The sequence below is a fragment of the Schistocerca gregaria genome, chromosome 1, assembly GCF_023897955.1.
Source record: "Schistocerca gregaria isolate iqSchGreg1 chromosome 1, iqSchGreg1.2, whole genome shotgun sequence".
NCBI lineage: Eukaryota > Metazoa > Arthropoda > Insecta > Orthoptera > Acrididae > Schistocerca > Schistocerca gregaria.
In genome coordinates, this window is record NC_064920.1 from 828702387 (window position 1) to 828726539 (window position 24153).

General features: G+C 40.7%; 1 protein-coding gene across 2 annotated transcripts in view; it reads right to left on the reverse strand.

Moving 5' to 3' along the window:
* Positions 1–12090: 12090 nt before the first annotated feature.
* Positions 12091–24153, reverse strand: part of LOC126271967 (C-factor-like) — a 73013-nt gene continuing 60950 nt past the window's right edge. For both annotated transcript variants that reach the window (XM_049974430.1, XM_049974438.1), the window contains exons 4-5: positions 15635–15784; positions 12091–12974 (exon numbers count right to left, since the gene is read on the reverse strand). In XM_049974430.1, coding sequence (XP_049830387.1) covers positions 12750–12974; positions 15635–15784 — 375 coding nt within the window. In that variant the 3' untranslated portion in view covers positions 12091–12749. The remainder of the gene's footprint in view (positions 12975–15634; positions 15785–24153) is intronic.

The window sequence follows — 24153 nt, forward strand, 5'->3', positions numbered from 1 at the left end:
ATGACAGTATTGGGCTGAAGATCTTGTCTACATGAGCAATGTAGTGTCAAAAAAGAGTCATGTCAAAAAGTTAAAGAAGTTTTAGAAGGGACCATACCCAATCTCGGAGGTTTTGTCACCAGCCACTCTTAAGCTCCAAATGCCTTTTCAGTAAGTAGTTGTTCATGTTGATCATGTAATGCCATTTCTGTGTAGGCCTCCTTTAACGCCACAAGACAGTGATGAGGACTGGCTGAGGGTAGACTGTTCTTAAATCCAGAAAGCGAGCAGCTTCAGGTTGCAGTTCAGACTTTGAGGTCAAGGTATCACCATAAGTCAAGTGGTCCAGTCCATGACACCACTACAGTCTTTGTAGACGTTTGTAGTATGAGTGACTGCAAGGGGTGTGTTTCATTTTCTGCATGTGCATGTGCATGCAAATGTGTTGTGCATATGTATGTAGTAGCTATTACATAAGTATGCAAATGTAACTAATGCTTTTTCCAGAGGGTACTAGAAGAGATGTAACTGTATTACATTCACTGTTGAACCCTATTATTTAGAACTAATTGACCATGTTAACAGAGTTCTAAATTTTGCTATGACAATGTATTCCATTAATTCTACAGTAATAGTACCATAGAAAACAGGTATGTTGTTTGAACCATGATCATACATGACTGTTTCAACAAATAATTCTAAACTTGTATGTAAATACAGTTTGAGTAAGATTCAACAACAATTCAATTCTGTTAAGAACCAAATTTATTTAATTTGTTCATTCAAAGGTAACACTATGGTTTAGGAATGTCTTGGTATAACACATGGGCCACTGCCAAAATGTAGGTGGAGTCCACATTTGCTAATTGTGAACAAGAGACATTGACAGTTTTACAACACATTCCACATTAAGTGCCACATACATTTTCACATTCCTGTACATTTTCAGGCATATGGCTTCACTCTGTCTCCATGTGATGTAAGCATCTTTGATTTATATTTCCCAGCCTGTGCCCTAAGTGACAGACAAACATTGTTTATCTGGAACTTGGCTCCTTTAAGCTCAATAACCATTTTAGTGCAGCATGGTCTGTAATGATTGTTAATGTCTTCTCGTTAGAAGCATCTGTTATGTGTTAAACCAATAACCAAAGCAAAAACCTCCTTTTCTTTGGTAGTATAATTACATTCTCCTTAGTTTTAATGTCAGTAAAGAAATGATATTGGGTGTTCATGACCATCAATTTCTTGAGCTAAAACATTACCAGCAGCAAAATTTGAAGCACCTGTTGAAAGAATGAAGGGCTTGCTGAAATCTGCCACATTATCTGCTAAAACTCAACAAAAACCACACCTTGATATACAGTTTGAGTGGTCTGTCTTGGCTGGCTCAGATTGTGTTGGTAAGGAGCATGCCAGGTTCAGTCGAGAGATGATATAAAATCAAAATTTGAAATGGAAGATGGATAGAGGATGAGACATGAGAAGTCAATTGAGAAGTGCAGTTAAAAATTGAAAAGTAGAAGAGGGAAACAAAAAGTGAGATGTACACATGTATATTTCATTTTTCATAGCTAATCTTTCAGACCCTATACTCCCAGATAGATGAGGATATTGAAATGTACACTTCCGGGACTCAGCCAGGCACACTGGCCACAGATTGAATCTGCCCTTGGATTAACAAGTGGGGATGGTGCAACCAGTTTTAGTTTGTTAGATTGCCGAAACTTGTATAATCAGATTCCAATGGCAACCAATTACATACCTGAAATTGCAGTGATAATACAGGGGTGGTTCTCAAGTCCTGCTTCAATTAACCATACACAAAGGCAATGAAAAACTCACAAACAGAAGGGACACTCCTCCTGGGGATGGACTGCATGGGAGGGAGGGGGGGGGGGGAGATAGGGAGGGAACTGGTAGCATATTTAAAATGCCTTTGAGAGTGGCAAACCCTATCACAATAATAGCCTATTTACAAGTATGGTTAGTTCCTCTGCGAAACTGGAGAACTCCCATACCAGTCCTGGAAAGGCACTGGCTGGATATAGGGCACTGAAAAAGAAGGTAGTGACATAATCAACTAATCAGCATGTGACAAGCGCAGTGTTTATTTAAGTTTGAGATGTATTTTTGCCACCTTGCTGATGTGTTCACTTTATGATGTTTAGCTGTGTGTAAGAAAAGTGAATATTATCATATCAATAATTCAGGTATGTGTTTTATATGTAGATGGTAGCATTCCTGCATAATTGGTGACTGAAGATGAAAATCTGTTATTACAGATAGATTATTTGCCATAATTCACATGGATACATTTGATTATGGGTGATGCAAATAGTTACTGAAATGCAGCAAGTGTCGTCCTGAAAATTAAACATGAGATTGAGATTTTGCAATGCCCATCTCCTGTATTTCAACTACTGGATCTGTGCCACATGCCACCCATAGGACAATATCTTAACATCTGTGATGGTCATGCCATTGCCAGTTACACTGATGCAACCACAGAACAATGATTTACAGTCATGCTGCAGTATTAAGTGACATTAAACCCAACATGAACACGCTACCAGCACTGGTCCATCCACCAACATTGGTACTGCATACAAGAGCAGCAGACCTTCCACCCATCTGCTCTCACAGTCCTCCTAACTGCATTTATGGTTACATTTGCACCCAACCAATCAGACATATGGTTTGCAATCACGGAAATCATTTTTACCTGACAACAAATCTGTGATGACCTTGAACAAATCACTTTATTCATCAGTGACCTCAATCAGAGAAGTGACTTATTTGGTATTAGATATTATCTTATGCCCACCACTGGTCTTATAAGCATTACATCAGCCTGCATGTTTCTGATTGTTGCATAATGTCTGTAGCTTCAGTACTGGCATTGAGAGATATCTTCATAGTCTCTTCTCCTATGTCCTTTTGTTCATAACTTTCCTGTATGCAGTTGATTATCTTTAAGTCTGTTAAACTTTTGTGATAAATAGTTGCTCAACCAACATTGTACTCAGCAGCAATGGCTATCTGGGAGGAACCTGAGTTCAACTTGTCTCTAATTTAGAATTTCTGCTTGAGACCTAGCATAACGTGTTTCCTTTTATAAGCCGTGATACTGAGCCATAAAGAAAGACATGATTTCATACATTTATAGAATTGTTTCACACTGTAATTGACTAATAACATTGTTGCATGTTGGAATTCATTATTGTATATGTCATTTCTGCTTGAGCGACTAGAGGCTGGTTGTAGGTCAGATTACTGAGAGGCCTGATTGCTAACAACTGGATTGGTGAGAGTAGAGTGTACTTCTCTCTGAGATGAGGTAAGGGTCAGTGGGAGTCCTACTATACAACTTGTTTCCTGAGCTTCATACCACTGAAGATGATTACATAACAGTCAAGCACAAAACTGTCAGTTTATGTACTTAAAACAGTGTGTTAGAAGACACTCTGAAGGTCAAATAATGTGAACTGCAAGCAGTCTGCAAAATAACGGAGATGCTTAAGAGACCTTCACAGTGTATTCTTGGAAATACAGCAGACCATAGAGCCATGGGCCAAGGTCACACAAACCACCCATTTTGTTACATGCCCACTGGATCACACCAGAACTGTTGAGATCGAAGTTATTTAGAACAGATGCTTCAGGGCAGTCACATGTCATTCAAACAGTCCTTGGTCCTCCCCACTCCATCTAGTAAGCAGGAAACATGTTTAATAACATCTTTTAATGATTACTGTGAATTAACACCTGAACAATCGCAGATAGATGCCCACTACAAAAAAATCCAGGATTTCACCAGAGCTCTGGAACATGCAACCATTCTTAGTTTGTCAGATTCCTGAAAAGCATATAATCAGATTCCAAAGGAAACCAATGACATACCTAAAATTGTAGTGATAATGCCATTTTGACTGTTTGAGTTTTTGGTTATGTCTTTCAGGCTGCAAAAAGTGGCCCAGATGTGACAGTGTTCTTTGGATGGGGTTTTAAGGGGCTTTCCATTTTGCTTCACTTACCTCAATGAAATACTAGTGTTTTCTAAAAATGCCTACTTAAGATCAAAGTGACAGAGGTTAACTGACAAAGGAACTATACTCAATGTCAACAGCTACATTCCTGTGGTAACCTACATCAGCTACAATGTGTCAGCCTGTAGTCACACAATTATCAACAGCTGAGGTGTATCCTTGGCACGATTAATTTTTATCATCATCACCTCCCAGGAACTGCCATATCACAAATGTCTTTTAGAAACCCACTGGCAGGCCACAACAGAAGAGACAATTGCCACCTCTGGTGTACATCTCCAAGTTTCTTTCCCCAAACACTGCAGCCCAGCCAAACGCATTGGAGTCCTTATGATAGGGAGCTTTAATCAATCTAAAAGAGCATCCAATATTTCCGCTCACCTCTCGAGGCCCAACCTGTTACCATTTAAAATGATGACAAACCCACTGTGTGAGCATTCCAAAAGAGCAATGACAGGTGCTCTGACGCCAGTTCAGACATATTGAATATGTCTGCCAATTTACAATGGTCATCTGCCATATTCATGGTGCCAATAACATCATAGCTGACTACTCTTCTTGTATCAGCAGCCTAACATCTATTGTGAACTACAATGGCCTCACCACTGGTCAGTCTTCAGATCAACATCTTCAACTGGTATTGAATGATTACTCCAGTAGCTTATGCCTCCAACTGTTGCATGTACCTGGTGGCATGGTAAGTACATAATGCAATGCATCTAGGAAAAAATGGAGGTGTTACATGATGTCTTTGTTTCGACAGACAGGTTTTGAATCATCCAAAACCCAGAGCAAATACCACAGTCAAACAAATGATTGATTAACTCATGTGGGCTTCAATCATGAAAGAATCATGCACCTGGGATCATGCATGCACACAGTGCCAATACAGCAAAATTGGACATCAGGTGCACACAGATGTGGGAGACTGTCTGGCACCAACGGCAAGATTTAGGCACATGTGCATTGCCTTGGTTGGCACTCTTCCCTCATCTCAAGGCTACAGATGTATATCATGGTGGTGGACTGATGCACATAGTGGACAGAGGCTTTTCCAATCAAAGGCATATATGCTGAGATGACTGCTAGGATATTCATCAAGACCTAGGTGGCACATTTTGGCTATCCTCTCCATATCGCTGCAGATCAAGGTTGATGATTATATTCCAAACTTTTCAATGAATAGTCAAAATTGTGCAGCTTTCATACAATAAGCTACCACATTTCAAGCAATGGCCTGGTTGAGAAATGACACTGCACTTTAAAGGCCACCCTAGTGTACCACAACAATGCTTGGCCTCATGTTGCGTCTGATTATGCTCGGAGCATGAAGAGCCTTGAAAATTGACTCAATTCCTATGGCAACATCTGTGGATCATAGCAGACTTATTCACCCCCTCACCACTGCCAGATAAGTCACAGCTTCCCAGTCTGGTAGACAAACTACGGGATCATGTAGAGTCAACACATTGTCCTCCTGTATTGTGCCATGAATCTCATCCAGTTTTCATGCATAAGGTGCCATCAGACAATTCTCCCATTGGCCGCCCAGCTAGCTGCATAGTCTAATGCGCACCTTCTTGAGCGGGAAGGCATGCTGGTCCCCAGTGCGAAACTGCCCAGAGGATTAGTCTCAAGGTCCAGAGTGCTGGCTAGTGGGTGGTTTTCCAACTACCTCGGTGAAATGGGCTGGTTACCCTTATTCCACCAGTTACACTGTGTCGGTGATTGCTGCACAAACACTATTTCCATGTACACATACACCATAATTATTCTACTATGCCAACATTTGGGGTTACACCCATTTGGTATGAGACATTTCCGGGGAGGTCCACTGAGGGCCAAACCACACAATAACCCTGGGTTCGGTGTGGGGTGGCGGTGGAGTGGTTGGACTGCTGTGGCCTGTTGTGTGATTGTGAACCACTGAGGGCTATGGTGGGATGAAGCCTCTCTGTCATTTGTATGTGATCAAAAGTATCTGGACACCTGGCTGATGGTGCCCTCCATCAGTAATGCTGGAATCCAGTATGGTGTTGGCCCACCCTTACCCTGGATGATAGCTTCCACTCTCACAGGCATATGAACTATCAGGTGCTGGAAGGTTTCTTGGGGAATGGCAGTCCATTCTTCACAGAGTGCTGCACTGAGGAGAGGTATCAATGTCGGTCAGTGAGGCCTGGCATGAAGTCGGCATTCCAAAACATCCCAAAGGTATTCTCTAAGATTCAGGTCAGGACTCTGTGTGGGCCAGACTATTACAGGGACGTTATTGTCATGTAACCACACAACCACAGGCCCTACATTATGAACAGGTACTCGATCGTGTTGAAAGATGCAGTCGCCATCCCTGAATTGCTCTTCAACAATGGGAAGGAAGAAGGTGATTAAAACATCACTGTAGGCCTGTGCTGTGATAGTGCCATGCAAAACAACAAGGTTTGCAAGCCTCCTCCATGAAAAACATGACCACACTATAACACCACTGCCTCTGAATTTTACTGTTGACACTACACAGCTGGTAGATGAGGTTCACCAGTCATTCGCCATACCCAAACCCTGCCATTGGATTGCCACATTGTGTACCATAATTCATAGCTCCACACAACGTTTTACCACTGTTCAATTTCCCATTTTTTACGCTCCTTACACCAAGCTAGGCATTATATGGCACTCACCGGCATGATGCGTGACTTATGAGCAGCCCCTCAACCATGAAATCCAAGTTTTGTCACCTCCTGCCTACCTGTCATAGTAATTGCAGTGGATCCTGGTGCAGTTTGGAATTCCTGTTTGATGGTCCGGATAGATGTCTGTCTATTACACATTATGGCCCTCTTCAACTGTCGACTGTCTCTGTCAGTCAACAGTTGAGGTTGGCCTGTACATTTTTGTGCTGTAATTGTCCCTTCACATTTCTACTTCACTATCACATTGGAAACAGTGGACCTAGGGATGTTTAGGAGTGTGGAAATGTCACTTGCAGATGTACGACACATGTGACAGCCATCACCTGACCTCATTCGAAATCCACAAGTTACACAGAGCAGCCAGTTATGCTCGCTCATTGTGTCTAGTGACTACTGAAGTCACTGATATGGAGTACCTGGCAATAGGTGGTAGCAAGATACACCTAATATGAAAAACATATGTTTTTGGGGGTGTCCAGATACTTTTGATCACGTAGTGTACATATATACTCTCACATCATGCTTCACATCGATCTTGTCCATTCGTCATTACAATCTCTCTACTCCACATCCTTACCAGTTCTAAGGTGTGAGAACACATGATGTATATTGTCCAAAGCAGCATCTGCATAATAGTTGCCATTTAGTGGGTTAAGTCCACATGGATTTTACTGCCAACTTCAGACGGTGCCATGTCAACACCAGGAGAGCCACTATCTCTGACTCCTTCCACCCTGTCTCCTGCCTATGGCACACCTTCCAACTGCCACTCCTAAGAATCAGCTGTGTCACTATTGCAGTTATATGTTCATCATGCCCAGCAGTTCACATATGAGCAGCTCACCTGGTCCAGTTCAAATTCACATTTATTTATCCCTGACTTTGCCACTAGGGAGCTCTGAACTGTAGCATGTCATGTGGGTGGTTCTAACAAAGCTATGGTCAGTATGCCACCAACAAAGTGAAGCATTTTACATGAGGTGTCAACTACAAGTTTGTTGCCAGAGTGATTAAGTTGATAAATAAATATGTCGACATGAGGAATAAAGATGCAGAATGTTAACAAGATTTGTTTTACTTAAGAAGTTTTAAGAGTTTCCACCTAAAAAATATGGAGGCATAAATTTTTTAGTCTGCCCTTGTAAACTGCAGATGGCAACAATGTTGTTGTTGTTGTTGTTGTTGTTGTTGTTGTGGTCTTCAGTCCAGAGACTGGCTTGATGCAGCTCTCGATGCTACTCTATCCTGTGCAAGCTTCATCATCTCCCAGTACCTACGCAGCCTACATCCTTCTGAATCTGCTTAGTGTATTCATCTCTTGATCTCCCTCTACAATTTTTACCCTCCACACTGCCGTCCAGTACTAAATTGATGATCCCTTTATGTCTCAGAACATGTCCTACCAACCAATCCCTTCTTCTAGTCAAGTTGTGCCACAAACTCCTCTTCTACCCAATTCTATTCAATACCTCCTCATTAGTTATGTGATCTACCCATCTAATCTTCAGCATTCTTCTGTAGCACCACATTTCGAAACCTTCTATTCTCTTCTTTCCCAAAGTAGTTATCGTCCTTTTTTCATTTCCATACATGGCTACACTCCATACAAATACTTTCAGAAATGACTTCCTCACACTTGAATCTATACTCAATGTTAACAAATTTCTCTTCTTCACAAACGCTTTCCTTGCCATTGCCAATCTACATTTTATATCCTCTCTACTTCGACCATCATCAGTTATTTTGCTCACCAAATAGCAAAACTCCTTTACTACTTTAAGTGTCTCATTTCCTAATCTAATTCCTTCAGCATCACCCGACTTCATTCGACTACATTCTATTATCCTCATTTTGCTTTTGTTGATGTTCATCTTATACCCTCCTTTCAAGACACTGTCCATTAGGTTCAACTGCTCTTCCAAGTCCTTTTCTGTCTCTGACAGAATTACAATGACATCGGTGAACCTCAAAGTTTTTATTTCTTCTCCATGGATTTTAATACCTAATCCAAACTTTTCTTTCCTTTAATGCTTGCTCAATATTCAGATTGAATAGCATCGGGGAGAGGCTCCAACACTGTCTCACTCCCTTCCCAACCACTGCTTCCCTTTCATGTCCCTCAACTCTTATAACTGCCATCTGCTTTCTGTACAAATTGTAAATAGCCTTTCACTCTCTGTATTTTACCCCTGCCACCTTCAGGAATTGAAAGAGAGTATTCCACTCAACATTGTCAAAAGCTTTCTCTAAGTCTACAAATGCTAGAAACATAGGTTTGCCTTTCCTTAATCTTTCTTCTAAGATAAGTCATATGGTCAGTATTGCCTCATGTGTTCCAACATTTCTACGGAATCCAAACTGATCTTCCCCGAGGTCGGCTTCTACCAGTTTTTCCATTCGTCTGTAAAGAATTCGCGTTAGTATTTTGCAGCTGTGACTTATTAAACTGATAGTTGGGTAATTTTCACATCTGTCAACACTTGCTTTCTTTGGGATTGGAATTATTATATTCTTCTTGAAGTCTGAGAGAATTTCGCCTGTCCCAGACATGTTGCTCACCAGATGGTAGAGTTTTGTCAGGACTGGCTCTCCCAAGACTGTCAGTAGTTTTAATTGAATGTTGTCTACTCCATGGGCCTTGTTTCAACTTACGTCCTTCAGTGCTCTGTCAAACTCTTCACGCAGTGTCATATCGCCCATTTCATCTTCATCTACATCCTCTTCCACTTCCATAATATTGTCCTCAAGAGCATCGTCCCCGTATAGACTCTCTGTATACTCCTTCCACCTTTCTGCTTTTCCATCTTTGCTTAGAACTGGGTTTCCATCTGACCTCTTGATATTCATGCAAGTGTTCCTCTTTTCTCCAAAGGTCTCTTTAATTTTCCTGTAGGCAGTATCTAACTTACCCCTAGTGAGATAAGCCTCTACATCCTTACATTTGTCCTCTAGCCATCCCTGCTTGGCCATTTTGCACTTTCTGTCGATCTGATTTCTGAGACGTTTGTATTCCTTTTTGCCTGCTTCACTTACTGCATTTTTGTATGTTCTCCTTTCAGCAATTTAATTCAGTATCTCTTCTGTTACCCAAGGATTTCTACTAGCCCTCGTCTTTTTACCTACTTGATCCTCTGATGCCTTCACTATTTCATTTCTCAAAGCTACCCATTCTTCTTCTATTGTATTTCTTTCCCCAATTCCTGTCAATTGGTCCTTTATGCTCTCCCTGAAACTCAGTACAACCTCTGGTTCTTTCAGTTTATCCAGGTCTCATCTCCTTAAATTCCCACCTTTTTGCAGTTTCTTCAGTTTTAATCTACAGTTCATAACCAATAGATTGTGGTCAGAGTCCACATCTGCCCCTGGAAATGTCTTACAATTTAGAACCTGGTTCCTAAATCTCTGTCTTTCCATTATATAATCTATCTGAAACCTTCTAGTATCTCCAGGGTTCTTCCATGTATACTACCTTCTTTCATGATTCTTGAACCAAGTGTTAGCTATGATCAAGTTATGCTTTGTGCAAAATTATACCAGGCAACTTTCTCTTTCATTTCTTACCCCCAACCCATATTCACCTACTATGTTTCCTTCTCTTCCTTTTCCTACTGTCACCCATGACTACTAAAGTTTCATCTCCCTTCACTACCTGAATTATTTATTTTATCTCATCATACATTACATCAATTTCTTCATCTGCAGAGCTAGTTGGCATATAAACTTGTACTACTGTAGTATGCATGAGCTTCGTGTCTATCTTGGCCACAATAATGCGTTCACTATGCTGTTTGTAGTAGCTTACCCGCGCTCCTATTTTTTTTTTTATTATTCATTATTAAACCTACTCCTGCATTACCCCTATTTGATCTTGTATTTATAACCCTGTATTCACTTGACCAAAAGTCTTGTTCCTCCTGCCACCGAACTTCACTAATTCCCACTATATCTAACTTTAACCTATCCATTTGCCTTTTTAAATTTTCTAACCTACCTGCCCGATTAAGGGATCTGACATTCCACACTCCAATCCGTAGAACACCAGTTTTCTTTCTCCTGATAATGACATCCTCTTGAGTAGTCCCTGCCCGGAGATCCAAATGGGGGACTATTTTACCTTCGGAATATTTTACCCAAGAGGATGCCATCATCATTTAATCATACAGTAAAGCTGCATGCCCTTAAGAAATGTTACGGCTGTAGTTTCCCCTTGCTTTCAGCTGTTTGCACTACCACAACAGCAAGGCCGTTTTGGTTAGTGTTACAGGGCCAGATCAGTCAATCATCCAGACTGTTGCCCCTACAGCTACTGAAAAGGCTGCTGCCCCTCTTCAGGAACCACATGTTTGTCTGGCCTCTCAACAGATACCACTCCGTTGTGGTTGCACATACGGTACGGCTATCTGTGTCATTGAGGCACACAAGCCTCCCCACCAACGGCAAGGTCCATGGTTCATGAGGGGAGGGATGGCAACAAAGTTAAAGATAAATTTCAGCCTGATTTCATCATACAGAAGCTGATGGGTATATCTGGAACAAAATACATGGAAAGAAAATTTATGTGAAAGTGATAAAGGAAAATTAAAACCCACTAAAATACAGTATTAAGAGAGTAAAAGATGACCATCTTTAATCAGTCTTTGTAAATATATGATAATGTCACTCTACAGTTCCTAAGAGCAGATTTCGCACAAAAAACAACATAAATAACTAAGAAGATAGAGAGTAATAACAGTACAATATTTATGTTTCAAACTAATATGAACTAAAAGCATAAATATTTATGTTAAAACCTACAAAAATGATATTACATAGAAAAATACCTTTCTTTTTTAAAAATAAACACAGTACAAACTGTTCATCAGATGTTCAGCCCAAATTGATAGAAACAAATGCAATCCTGTTTTTGTCTCCTGTTGTCTAACCATCTAACTGCAGCTTTATAAGAAAAAGTTATCATGCAATTGTAGGTTTAGGTCCCAGAATATATATAGCATATATAACAATAAAAGATAAGAATGGAACTTATCATCCAGCCACTAGTAAAGCAATCCCTTTAAGCTACAGTTCGAAAACAGTATATTTGTGAATACAACATGTGGGATACTAGCAAAGGAAAGCACTGAACACTTTAATATTGCAAAACAACGGTAATGTATTCTCCTGTGATTCGACAACAGTTAAAAATTCATATTTAAGAATAATAACCATTAAACTTAATCTTCCAGTAACCTCTCAACTTGCAAGACCATCATTCGGTGAATCACTTGATGATGAATTTGCAAAGCTAATGCCAGACGAATATTCATACCAGTAAATTACTGTTTATCATTCTTATACTCACAAAAATATGTCGAATATTCTCAATATTCTCATTCATTTAAAAAGAACATTTATTTGACGGAGAAGTACACTGAACATCATGAAGTTGTCTTTGATACTTTAACAGATACATTTATGAAATATGTACAAATTTCAAGAAATATATATAACAATTTTTCTTTGACATTAGAAGATGACATGGATAAATCTTGTTGACATAAAAGAACAGATCAATATATAGTTAAGCAGCACAGTTTTACCAAGATGATATTATTATATAGATACTTTACTCTTCATGGAATATCATTCTTCTGGCAAATTTTAGTGTATATAAACCTATGTCTATCAAGGTTATTTTCATTTTTCTGTAGCAAAGTGTTACACTGTATATCATACAAAACTGAGATGTGGATGGATTATATACAACATCAGGAATGCAATTTTCCAAGAATATATGAAATATTGAAGTGCTGGATCTGTCAGTGTTTTATAATTATGACATATTAGAATTCATATATAACCAGTGTAGGTTTTAAGGCACACAACCCCATTTTATACACTCATAAACAATTTTTAAAGAAACTGTGACTCCAGAATTTCAGTGCAATTTAGGATGAGAGTAGCACTGTTTGTCCTCAAGCTTGAGAGTACCTGAGCGGTTTATCAGCTAAATGCAGCACTAGTGACATTGTCAGAGATTAAGTAGATGGAGTTACCATGGCAGTTGTTTTCCATCATACTGTATGAAACAGCCATTGTGTGACTTATCAAGTTTGAGAAGAGTTTCCACAATATTTCCTACACTCTGTTCCACAGTTAAGGGAGCATTTGTACCTCCCATATCTGTTTTGACCCAACCAGGATGCATGCTCACTACGAGAATGTTATCTGCAGCTAGATCAAAACACAGTGAACGTGTGATTGCATTTAGAGCAGCCTGTAAAAGAAGAGATATGATAATTTGTGAGCTATTTTTTGTAACTATCGTTAAACATTAATTATTCTAAATTAATGTAGTATAGTATTGACGTAAATAATGCTCTTTCTGCTCCAATGACAATCTGTGAATATCATGAATAAATTTTTAGAGATATGATAATTGAATCATTAAGGAATAACTGCAAATACATTAATCTACCAGTGAATAGTATGTGATGAGTGCTTTGTACTGACAAATGTCCAAGTGAATATTTACCAGGTTAATATAATCATTTTCTTAATTTCAAGGACTGAAGGTGATAAAAATAACTCTTAACAAACACTCAAGAGCAACAAGCAAGTAGTGCACAGAACATATGTGTTTCCTGTTGCAGCTAATCCAAGGAATTAGTATACAGATTAAGGTATGGGGTGAGAATTATTGAACTATATGAAAAAAAAGTAAATTAATTGCGAACTATGATGTGGCACATTTTATTCAACATGTAAATGTCACTACAGATATTCGTATTTAGATTGTGATACGTTCGATATGCCTGCCTTCATTGGTGATGATGTGGCGCAGACGAATAGCAAATTTCTGCATGACCCTTTGAAGCGTTGGAAAATCAGTGCTGTCTAAGACCTCCTGAATAGCTGTTTTCAGCTCAGCAATGGTTTTGGGGTTATTGCTGTACACCTTGTCTTTAATATAGCCCCACAAAAAGAGTCGCACGTGTTCAGATCTGGAGAATATGGTGACCAATTGAGGCCCATGCCAGTGGCGATCGCCAAAGTGCTGCTCCAAGATAAAAAACACTCTCCTGCTTCAACGACGTTGAGCTCCATCTTGCATGAACCACATCTTGTCAAAATCAGGGTCACTATGGATAAAGGGGATGAAATCATATTCCCAAATCTTTATGTACCATTCGGTAGTCACTGTGCCATCAAGGAATATCGTGCTGATTATTCCGTGACTGGACATTGCACACTGCACAGTCACACATTTAGAGTGAAGAGACTTCTCTATCATGAAATGTGGTTCTTAGTCCCCTAAATGTGTCAATTTTGCATATTGATGAACCCATTCACATGAAAAGGCATTGTGAGCATCCTGATTCAAACTACTCAGAAGTTATGATGATTTTATTTCATGTAGTTCAATAATTGTCACCTTATTTATATGACACAGATTAACACATAATTTCCTAGATTCCAAATTTCTTCTGAATACCTTGCAGGACTAGCACTCCTGGAATAAATTATATCATGAAGACATGGTTTATCTGCAGCCTATGGGAATGTATCCAGAATGAATTTTTTCTCTGAAGTGCACATTCCATAGCAGAGCAAAAATTCATTCTGAGGGCAAGCCCTGCCATCACAATGTCATTTCTTCCAGGAGCACTGGTCCTGTAGCTATACTCAAGAACGTCTGTGAAATTTTGGAGGGAGGAGATGAGGCACTGGCAGAAGTAAAATTGTGAGGGCAGATTATGAATTGTACTTTGGCAGCTCAGTCAGGAAAGCACTTGCCTGTTACAGGTGAAGGTCCCACACTCAAATCAGTCCAGCATACAGTTTAAATCTGCTAGGAAGTTTCAAACTAGTGGACACTCTGCTGTAGATTGAAAATTCATTATGGGTGATGCTGATCATGAAGTCCAGATCTTGTACCATGCATTTTCCATCTTTTCAGCATGGAAGCAAAGAAGGAAGGAAGATTGGGTTTAACGTCCTGTTGACATTGAGGTCATTAGACGTGGAGCACAAACTCAGATGGTGCCAAGGATGAAGGATGGGGAAGGAAATGGGCATGCCCTTTTCAAAGGAACCATCCCAAAATTGGCCTGGAGCAGTTCAGGGAAATCATGGAAAACCTAAATCTGGATGGCTGAACACGGATTTGATCCGTCTTCCTCCCGAATGTGAATCCAGTGTGCTAACCACTGCACCATCCCACTCAGTTCTTCTCAGCAAGCGGAAGCAGCATCTGGGGGAGGGCAAGGTGAGATTTTGTAACAATGAGGACATTCATACAGCAGTTCTCAAATGGCTCTCTGACCAAGGAATGTATCTCTACCGTCAAGGAACTGAACAACTGGTAGAGCACTGTTTGCAGAGACTTGGTGATTGTCATGAGAAATAGTGTCATGTACTGGGTCACTGTGAAGTGTAGTGCACCGTTCAACAAAAGATATTTGACCTTCATTATAATGAACATCTAACTTTTGAAGTGCCCTTTCATTTATTGAATATATGCTTCATTCATCCTCATCTTATTTTATGTAAAATGTCTTAACATCTAATTGCCAAATATTTGCTTACTAGGTATATTTATTCCCTTTTACAGGACATTAACAACTGTCCAGATTCTAAAATTTGATCTTGTTTTACTGACATGTAAACAATTGTTTTTACTATTTTATTTTTACTTTAGCAAGATATGCTCTATTTTTATTTCTTCTTCCCTCTTTCCCCATCTTTATCCATTAAAGAATAAAGCCTTAAAAGTATAGCAATCTTTATTATTTTAACTGAGAATGCTAAATAGGCTATAAAGATATGTGTAAAGAAATCTGAGGGACATCATCCAACTGAGCTGATAAATAAATATCTATAAATGACATATGTATCAGGTACACATGATTGAACTGAATTAATGTGGCGTCATACCTTACTAGACCTGTAGGGATAAAATCCTCCTTGTCTATTATCTGCAATGGAGCCAAGGACAGAACTCATGTTAATAACTGCTGCCTTCTTTACACCAAATGTTTCAGCTGAGTTTTTTTGTGCAGCTTGTTTGAGCAGAGGTAACAAGGCCTGAAAAAGTGTAACATATCTCACAATATGTGCCTACTATTGTTCGTGACACACAGTGATAAAGAAACAAAGCATATTTACAGTGTTACTGGATATTGGTGACGCATATAACATTTTAGACTGTGTATTGGGTACTACAATACTGAAGCAGGTCATGTACCAGATACTAATATGCTATCTGCCAAGTATAGGGTACTTCAGTAGAAATTTACATGGTCAAATGTTAACATATAAAACCCATAAACTAAGAAATATGCATTGACATATTATCTTTGGCATCTACTATTACATAATTTTCTGTTTACATTCTCATGAGCTAATAAAGAAAAGAAATGTTTCTGATGAGATGTAATTACAACCATGTTTGTGACAGGCATATATCTAAAGATAATATTTTGAGAAATAAATTAGTAGTGACTGGTCCTTGGTTTAATTTGATAATAACAACATCTTGTATAAGAAACTGAACAGCCAACTGCTATGGGATCAGTTCCCAACTAACGAAACATTCAGCTTTACAAGTTACATATTTGTAAAATGTCACTACATTTTGGTAATTTATAGCTCACTTGAGAGCTTATAAGGTAGAGTAAATACAGCACTCTTTAATTCTTATTGAAACTATTGTGTTGGTTTGAATCCAAATATTAAATTTATAAATTGCATCTTAAATAGAAATCCTAAAACACGCTTAATTCTCACTAATACTAACACTATACCCTTTTTAAAATTTTGTAACACTGAAGCAATGTACAAAACTGGAAAAATCATTCTCGGTATTTATAAAAACCAAAACAAGTGCCAAAATCAGCTTCCTTGCACTGTTAAAAACAGAAATGATAAACAATATTTAGTATTATACTACTAGTACTAGTAACTTTATTCATCTGTAGATCTCTTTTTACAAGGATATAGGACATGTCAAAGTATTTACAAGTTTAGACCAATTTAAAATAAGCTAATTCATATACATTTATAGACTTGTAGTTAGAAACAATCATTAGATTTACTCCTTGTATACAATACTTTTTTCACACACACACACACACACACACACACACACACACACACACACACGTGATCTCTGGACCATTTTCTGTACCACAACTTCCCATTTGCTATCCTGAAAAACTGAGTCAGGATCCCTCTATAATGAGTGAGACGTTAACGTCAGAAAGTGAAAGAGGTTATGGCGCCGATGAGGTCGACACCAGCATTGATCTGAGTATCATTTTGAATTAAGCTTAACATTATCTTTGTGCAGTTCCACCATGTCAGTTCTTTGTAAGCCTTTGATGTGTTTAGGTGAATAAACGAACTACTGCAAAATGGGAGTGGTGTTTGGTGTAACCGACCCGAACTTCCTCCTCACTGGTGACCCCGAGTTGTAACGTATTGTGTTTTTGCTGTTTTACTGTGTCCATGACCTCTGCATTGGTTATTTTCTGCATTACATCAACACAGCATTTGAAAAATGACTTCAGCCCAACGTCTAACGCCGAATTTTGTGATCGACATGCATCATGTTGCGGGCGATGTTCACCCGCCAGGACTGCAACACAATGCCTCTCACTCGACGATTACGCCGATTTCACCGGACGCTTTCAAGCCTGCAACAATAAGTGAGGTTAGGAGTGTGCATGACTCCAACTATCAAATGCCTTTGTTCCCATCACATGTGCCCTCCCTTATCGACTGTGCAGTTACCTCTTACGGATCTCTGTGCAGTGCGGGACCAACGCCGATTTCTGCAAATGCTTTATTGGACAACCTACCATCACCAAGACAATGATTTGCCAAGCGACAATCCGTGCAGTACCATGCGGATACCTGCCACGTGGCCGGAACTGCTTCATTCACAGGTCAACCTCCTTTGCATCCGGCCACGTCTGCGCCTGCCTCAGTTCAGCATCAGCACATGCCTTCCTACTTCGATACATTGGCCTGCAACACGAACAATAACTTGTTATCTGTGCCTGATCTCCACCTCCATCCCACTGCTATGCCTCAGTGTTTTGTGCCACAACATTCCCCTTATCCGCACACTGTTTTGAGTGGAGTGACTATGAACAGTAAACATTCACACATTCCGTCCCACGTTTGACATCATTTCCCACACTGTGCTGCTGGACAGCCCACACCTCCGCAACCTCCTTGCAACACAGGTGGCCCTGGCTTTGATCATATGTCGAGCTTTCCGCGGACTAACACGCGTTCTCAAATTTTGAACTTTTCTGTCTCCCCCATGCCGGCTCCAGTCAAGCTTCCGCTACTGTTCTTGGCACATCTTGGTGCCTCATCCACATCAGTCCTCCGTGACGCTTCAATCCGAACACACCCGCAACATGTGGAGCAACTGCAATCGACACATAACGATGTCTCACCCATGTCGGCCTTACGCATCGCGACGGATCGTGGTCAACCACAACGTGTCACCTTCACACTGCCATCCAAACAGCCATCGTTGCCACATCCCCTGGAGGCACACTCTCCTGAAATACTACAGCAATAACAGCTCGTTTCAGGCAATGCCCCGACGAACTCAACTCAACCTGTTCTTCCGAACATTCTACAATGCTTACCGACGCTGACGCCATTTAATCCCAACAGAGCTACAACCAGGTTCAAAATTGCAGACAAAGTGTTCGATCATTACAAACTCGATGAGTCAGCCAAGTTTCTGAGCCTCATCACCCACCTGCACAACCAGAAGGACTCGATTGCTGACCTGGTCGACGCCCGGGACTCATCTACTCGGTACACTCTAGCCAAAAAAACAGTTCTATGTCGGCTTGCATGCTCAACTAAGGCAGCAATACGGCAAGTGCTACATGTCGAGCAACTAGGCAACCACAAACTTTCCCAGCTCTGGAGATGGCTACGTGCCCAGGTCAGCGCCAATCTACTCTCTGACACAGCTCTCCTCACCATCTGGTCAGATAAACTATCTCCTCACATCCGCTTTGCTCTGGTTCACAGGTCTCCCGAACCTCTCGAGCAAACAATGACAATCGCTGACAAGCCACACAATGCATCACTGCCCTATTTCGCCAGCCACTGCCTACCTGGCAAGTCTCAGGTTCAGGCTCCTCGTCCCGTGGACGGACATGGCCGGGGACGCACTGTGCCAACCGTTCCGCTCACTCTGGGAAGCAGTAAACAAGCTACTGCGATGTCACCAGCTCCACCCACGGTCATGCCCCCTCCTGCAAATGAGCCTGCTGCGGCCTCCAAACCTCGGCCACCACCACTGGCAACGAACGTTCCACAGGAAATGCAACCGCACCACTCGTATTGTTACTTCCACACATGGTTTGGTGAGGCACCACGGAACTGCAGACCACCCTGCTACTTCCCAAACGCCTCCAGAACACAACATGACAAGCACCCCCCCCCCCTCCCCCCCCAGTGCTACATTCTCTCTAGGAACGACTGGGGTAATTGTGGATGACTTTACATTAAAGACATTTCATTGGGATACCTTTTCCTAGTGGACACAGGTGCCGATGTTTCACTGCTGCCCATTTCCTTAGCATCGTTGAATATCTGCCCTCATCATACTTCACTGCAAGCTATGAATTCAACTAAACTACAATGCTCGGGTTCAACTTCACATGTCGTCTCACTCTCCACAAACTGCAAACTCGAGTGGACTTTTTAAGTGTGCGCGAAATTGTCGAACAGCACCCCCCCCCCCCCCCCCCCCCCCCCCCGTGACAAACCAATCCGGGCTCATCTCATCCATACATGCTCGACTCTGTCGACGAAATTACAAGAAACCATGCATAAATGCCTTGTTGAGCTCGAACACATCACTCGCCTATGCAAGGAAAACTTTAAGCTCTCCCTCCGGCTCCACAAAACACAGCTCCAGCTCTCCGATGCAGCAAAGGAATTACAGACACTACAGCAAGGACAAAGCAATGTCAGTAAGTGCACCAAATCTGCTTGCAATCCCAGCAATCGAGCCTCCGTGTGTTTACCTCCCACTACTGACAGCTCTGCAGGGCAACACCCTCCTAACATGACAGCGTTTGACACTCGGCCGGACACAAGCGCGCATGCGCGACAAGCATCACGTGTTTCTGAACTGAAGGCTCCTACCCCACACATCGCGGACAGCACCTCAAACTATGCAACTTCGGCTCCTGACTGCTGCTGACAACACAAACAGTGCACTCACGCCAAGTGTCTCACCCGTGACCATGCTGCCACAAGCCGCACCCTCGGACAATGGACTTACTAACGGCTCCCGAGCTCTACCGAGCTCACCAGACCACGATGCGACTGCTTCGGGCCGGCGGCCATCTTGACGCATTGACTCCTGGGACACTTTGCCGCCTCAGCTCCTGTCGGGTCCACCGAGTGGCTCCGAACACCATGACCACGCCTCGCCTGCTTCGCCCTGTCAAAGTTTCTCACGCTCTCCCATCTTGAAGGTGCCTTTGTTCGAGGTATTTGTGCCTGCCCCCCGGACATAATCCACGACATCTCATTAATACTGCACGATGATACACTGTTCGTCGTGTGTTTCCCTACATCTGGTGCTCATGACACAACCTCCGCCATTCCCTGCCACCTGGTGAAATGTGTTCCCCTCTTGCCTAATGTCGACCTGGACATGCTTTGTGTGTTCACCACGCCCACCGGAGACATCGTCATCGTCGTTCTGTTCCTCCCACAAACCGCCGGCCTACCTGTCACTTCACAACCAGCACGTCCAGCATGCCCAGTACGATGCCCGGCTCGCTTCAACGACTTCCAGGTTCGGTTGCCGAACCTTATTCACGACATCTACCCACACAGCTCCCTGAAGACGCTGTCGAGCTGACCGTGGTCATGGTCTGGCTCCCACGGACCACCCCTGCTCTGATGCCATAGTCAACCCCCCCCCCCCCCCCTTGCCTTCCATGAGTACTCCGCATGGGGGGGGGGGGGGGGCACAATGTGGCGCCGATGAGGTCGACACCAACATCGATCTCAGTATCGTCTTTGAACTAAGCTAAACATTATCTTTGTGCAGTTCTGCCATGTCAGTTCTTTGTAAGCCTTTGATGTATTTAGGTGAATAAACGAACTACTGTAAAATGGGAGTGTTCTTTGGTGTAACCGACCTGAACTTCCTCCTCAAGGTGTTAGTATTGTGCAATGCACAGCTTAGGGGTAAGTTTTTCTAGAAAAAGAAGGAAGAAAACATAGTGTGAAGGTGTTATGTGGAATGTTGAATGTTTTATAATCATTATTACTATTATTATTTATTTGTATAACATTTTTTTTACCACACCCCTACTCTGTTTTATCTAAGTAAACCTTCAATGTATAAATTTATTGCATAGCAGGTACTTTTTAGCTGCCTTTTTAAATAAGTATATTTTTGAATTTCTTTTATCTCTTTTGGTAATTATTGTAGAGTTTTATTCCTTGGTAGAAAATTTTGTTTTGAGTTTTATGTTTATTTTTTTCTTGGCAAATGTAAGTTGAGTCTAGCTCTTGTTCCATGGTCATGGACAGCATTGTTTGTGCAGTAATTACCAATGTTAATTTTGATGTGTACAACTGACTGGTAAATGTATTCACATGTTGTTGTTGTGGTCTTCAGTCCTAAGACTGGTTTGATGCAGCTCTGCATGCTACTCTATCCTGTGCAAGCTTCTTCATCTCCCAGTACCTACTGCAACCTACATCATTCTGAATCTGTTTAGCGTATTCATCTCTTGGTCTCCCTCTATGATTTTTACCCTCCACGCTGCCCTCCAATGCTAAATTTGTGATCCCTTGATGCCTCAGAACATGTCCTACCAACTGGTCCCTTCTATTCACATGGAGCAGTTAAAATCCCTAGTGTTTTGAACAGATCTTTACAATGGGCTCGACTACCATTTTTGGTTATGATTCTTATGGCTCTTTTCTGGCGTTTTAAAATTGTGTCCATATTTTGTGCATTTGTTCCTCAAAAAAGAATGCCATACGTAAGAATTAAGTGTACATATTAATAGTATGTAACTAAAAGACACTGCATGTTACACACTGATGACAGGATTCTAAGGGCATAACATGCTGATGGCATTCTGTTTGCAAGTACCTTTGTGTGTTCACACCACTTCAACTGAGAATTAATATTCATTCACAGAAATTTTGCATTTGTTATACAGTCTATAGAGGTGCCACCTACATTTAATTTAACATTATCATTTCCCTCTTCAAACTGAAATTCAGGGAATTATTTTTCTCTATGTTCAGTGTCACTTTATTGCTTATAGACCAATCATAAACTTTCTTGAGAGCTTCATTTGCTTTCTCTGCAAGGAGTTCTCTGTTTTCTCAGTGGCTATAATATTGCTGTCATCACTGAAGAGAACTTTTTCACCATGCGTGACACTACTGGGAAAGTCACTGATGTATACCAGGTATAGTATTGGTCCCAATATGCTACCTTGCAGAACCCCTATATTAATGTATTTTGGACCTCATAAGTGTTTTACTAAATGGTTGGACCTATTTGAAGTTTGTGTTATCTCTACTCTTTGTTCCCTATCTGCTAGGTATGACTGAAACAGTCATTAGCTACCCCTCTTATTCCTAATGCTTCTAATGTATTTAATAAAATCTTATACAGTTGTTGATCATTATGAAGAGGTAAAAAATATTGTATCCAGAATTTAAACATCTGTGTTGTATTTAAGATAAATCTGAATATTTACTAGTGATCTACATAAAGAGATAAAAATGTAATAGTTCTAGTGACCTTGGAGCAAATGCATCAAGTTTAGCATTAAAAGTCAGGAAATGCAGAAGCTGATGTGATGTACCAGGAGGCAGACATGTCATATAAATGCTCCTCATGCATCGGTATTGAATGATGTTAACACTTGTGTTGCATTTTTACAGCTGTGATAACTATGTGAAGCTACAAGCTAGTAACAATTATGAAGAGTATTGAAACTTATGACTGGTTTTTTTATTTACAGCAAATAAAATCCATTATGCCTGTTCATGGAACACTAAGCCTGTAAGCCTGAAGATGTTAATCAAACGGTTTGACTTCATCGAGAACAAAGATAATTAATGTGCCTGCTCACTTACAAGTAAAGAAACAGAGTTGGTGGTACATAACTTACACGTGGGAGCATATGCTGATTGCAGCAGAGATTTTGAACAGCCACTCACAAGCAGTTTATTAATGTATATAGCTGTGTTTTCTGAAATAATATTGCAGAGCTTTGGAATAATGTAGTGAAATTCATAAAACTTTTTGTTTTTTATAAGCACTCTCCAAATTTATCCGAGAACATAAAATTGCATATAATTGATGGAGTAGGCAACATTTCAACAAGTTTCCTACTTTTCATCTTCAGGCCTGAATAAATGTTGCTACAGAATGGTGCCTTGACGCAGTCGAAAACCTGTGAGCACCTCATCATTATTGTTAACATTTTACTTGAAAAAATACTGAATAAATTCAAAATAAAACCATTTCATAATACTAATAAATTTATACAGAGTCTGTCAGGGAGGTGTTACATTTTAGAGTCTGCCATAACTCAAGTGGTGGGGGGAATACTGCATGAGCAGTGGTTGATATACATTGATTATTAGTTGCTATTTCATTAGCCATGGAGCCTTGGTCAGTTGAACAATGCATCTTTGTTTATGACACCTTTGTTGCAACTGACCACTCAGAAGTGCAGATGCAGCAAAGATTTCAGTCAGTTCAATGCTTGTTAACATGGTACTGACCCATCTTACTCAACAATAATAAAGTGGTTCAACAATTTCAGATTGAGAGGAATGGTGAGAGCTAGAACAGCTCATGGAGGTGTTCAGACAGTTAGAACAGCAGAAAACATTAAGAAAGTTCAGTAAGTGTGAAGGCCAGCCCTCGGTATTCAGCGGTATGACAACCTTGCACTTCATGCATCTCAAACAGGTCAGTATGCAGAATTTTGCACTTTGATTTCTGCTTTCATCCTTTTAAAATCATGATGGTTCAACAACTGAAGCACAATGACTATGTATGGAGGCATATGCTTGCAGAAAGAATGCTGGAAACATTGTAAAATGGAAGTATTTTGATAATGAGTAATGAGGCTCATTTTCACTTATCAGGCACTGTGAATAAACAAAACTGCCAATAATTGTTGGAAAATATCCCTGAGACATAGTAATAAAGTATGTGAGTGGTGTGAACTAGCCTGATCTGGCATGACTGGGCCCTACTTTTTCTGAGAAAATTGATGAAATGTGGCTGTCAACTCACAGCATCACCTCACAGTGTTGCAAGTATTTTTTATGCCAGAACTGAGAAGACAACAGATTGATCTTGATAATATTTGGTGTCAATAGTATGGGACTACTTTCCATATTCAAGA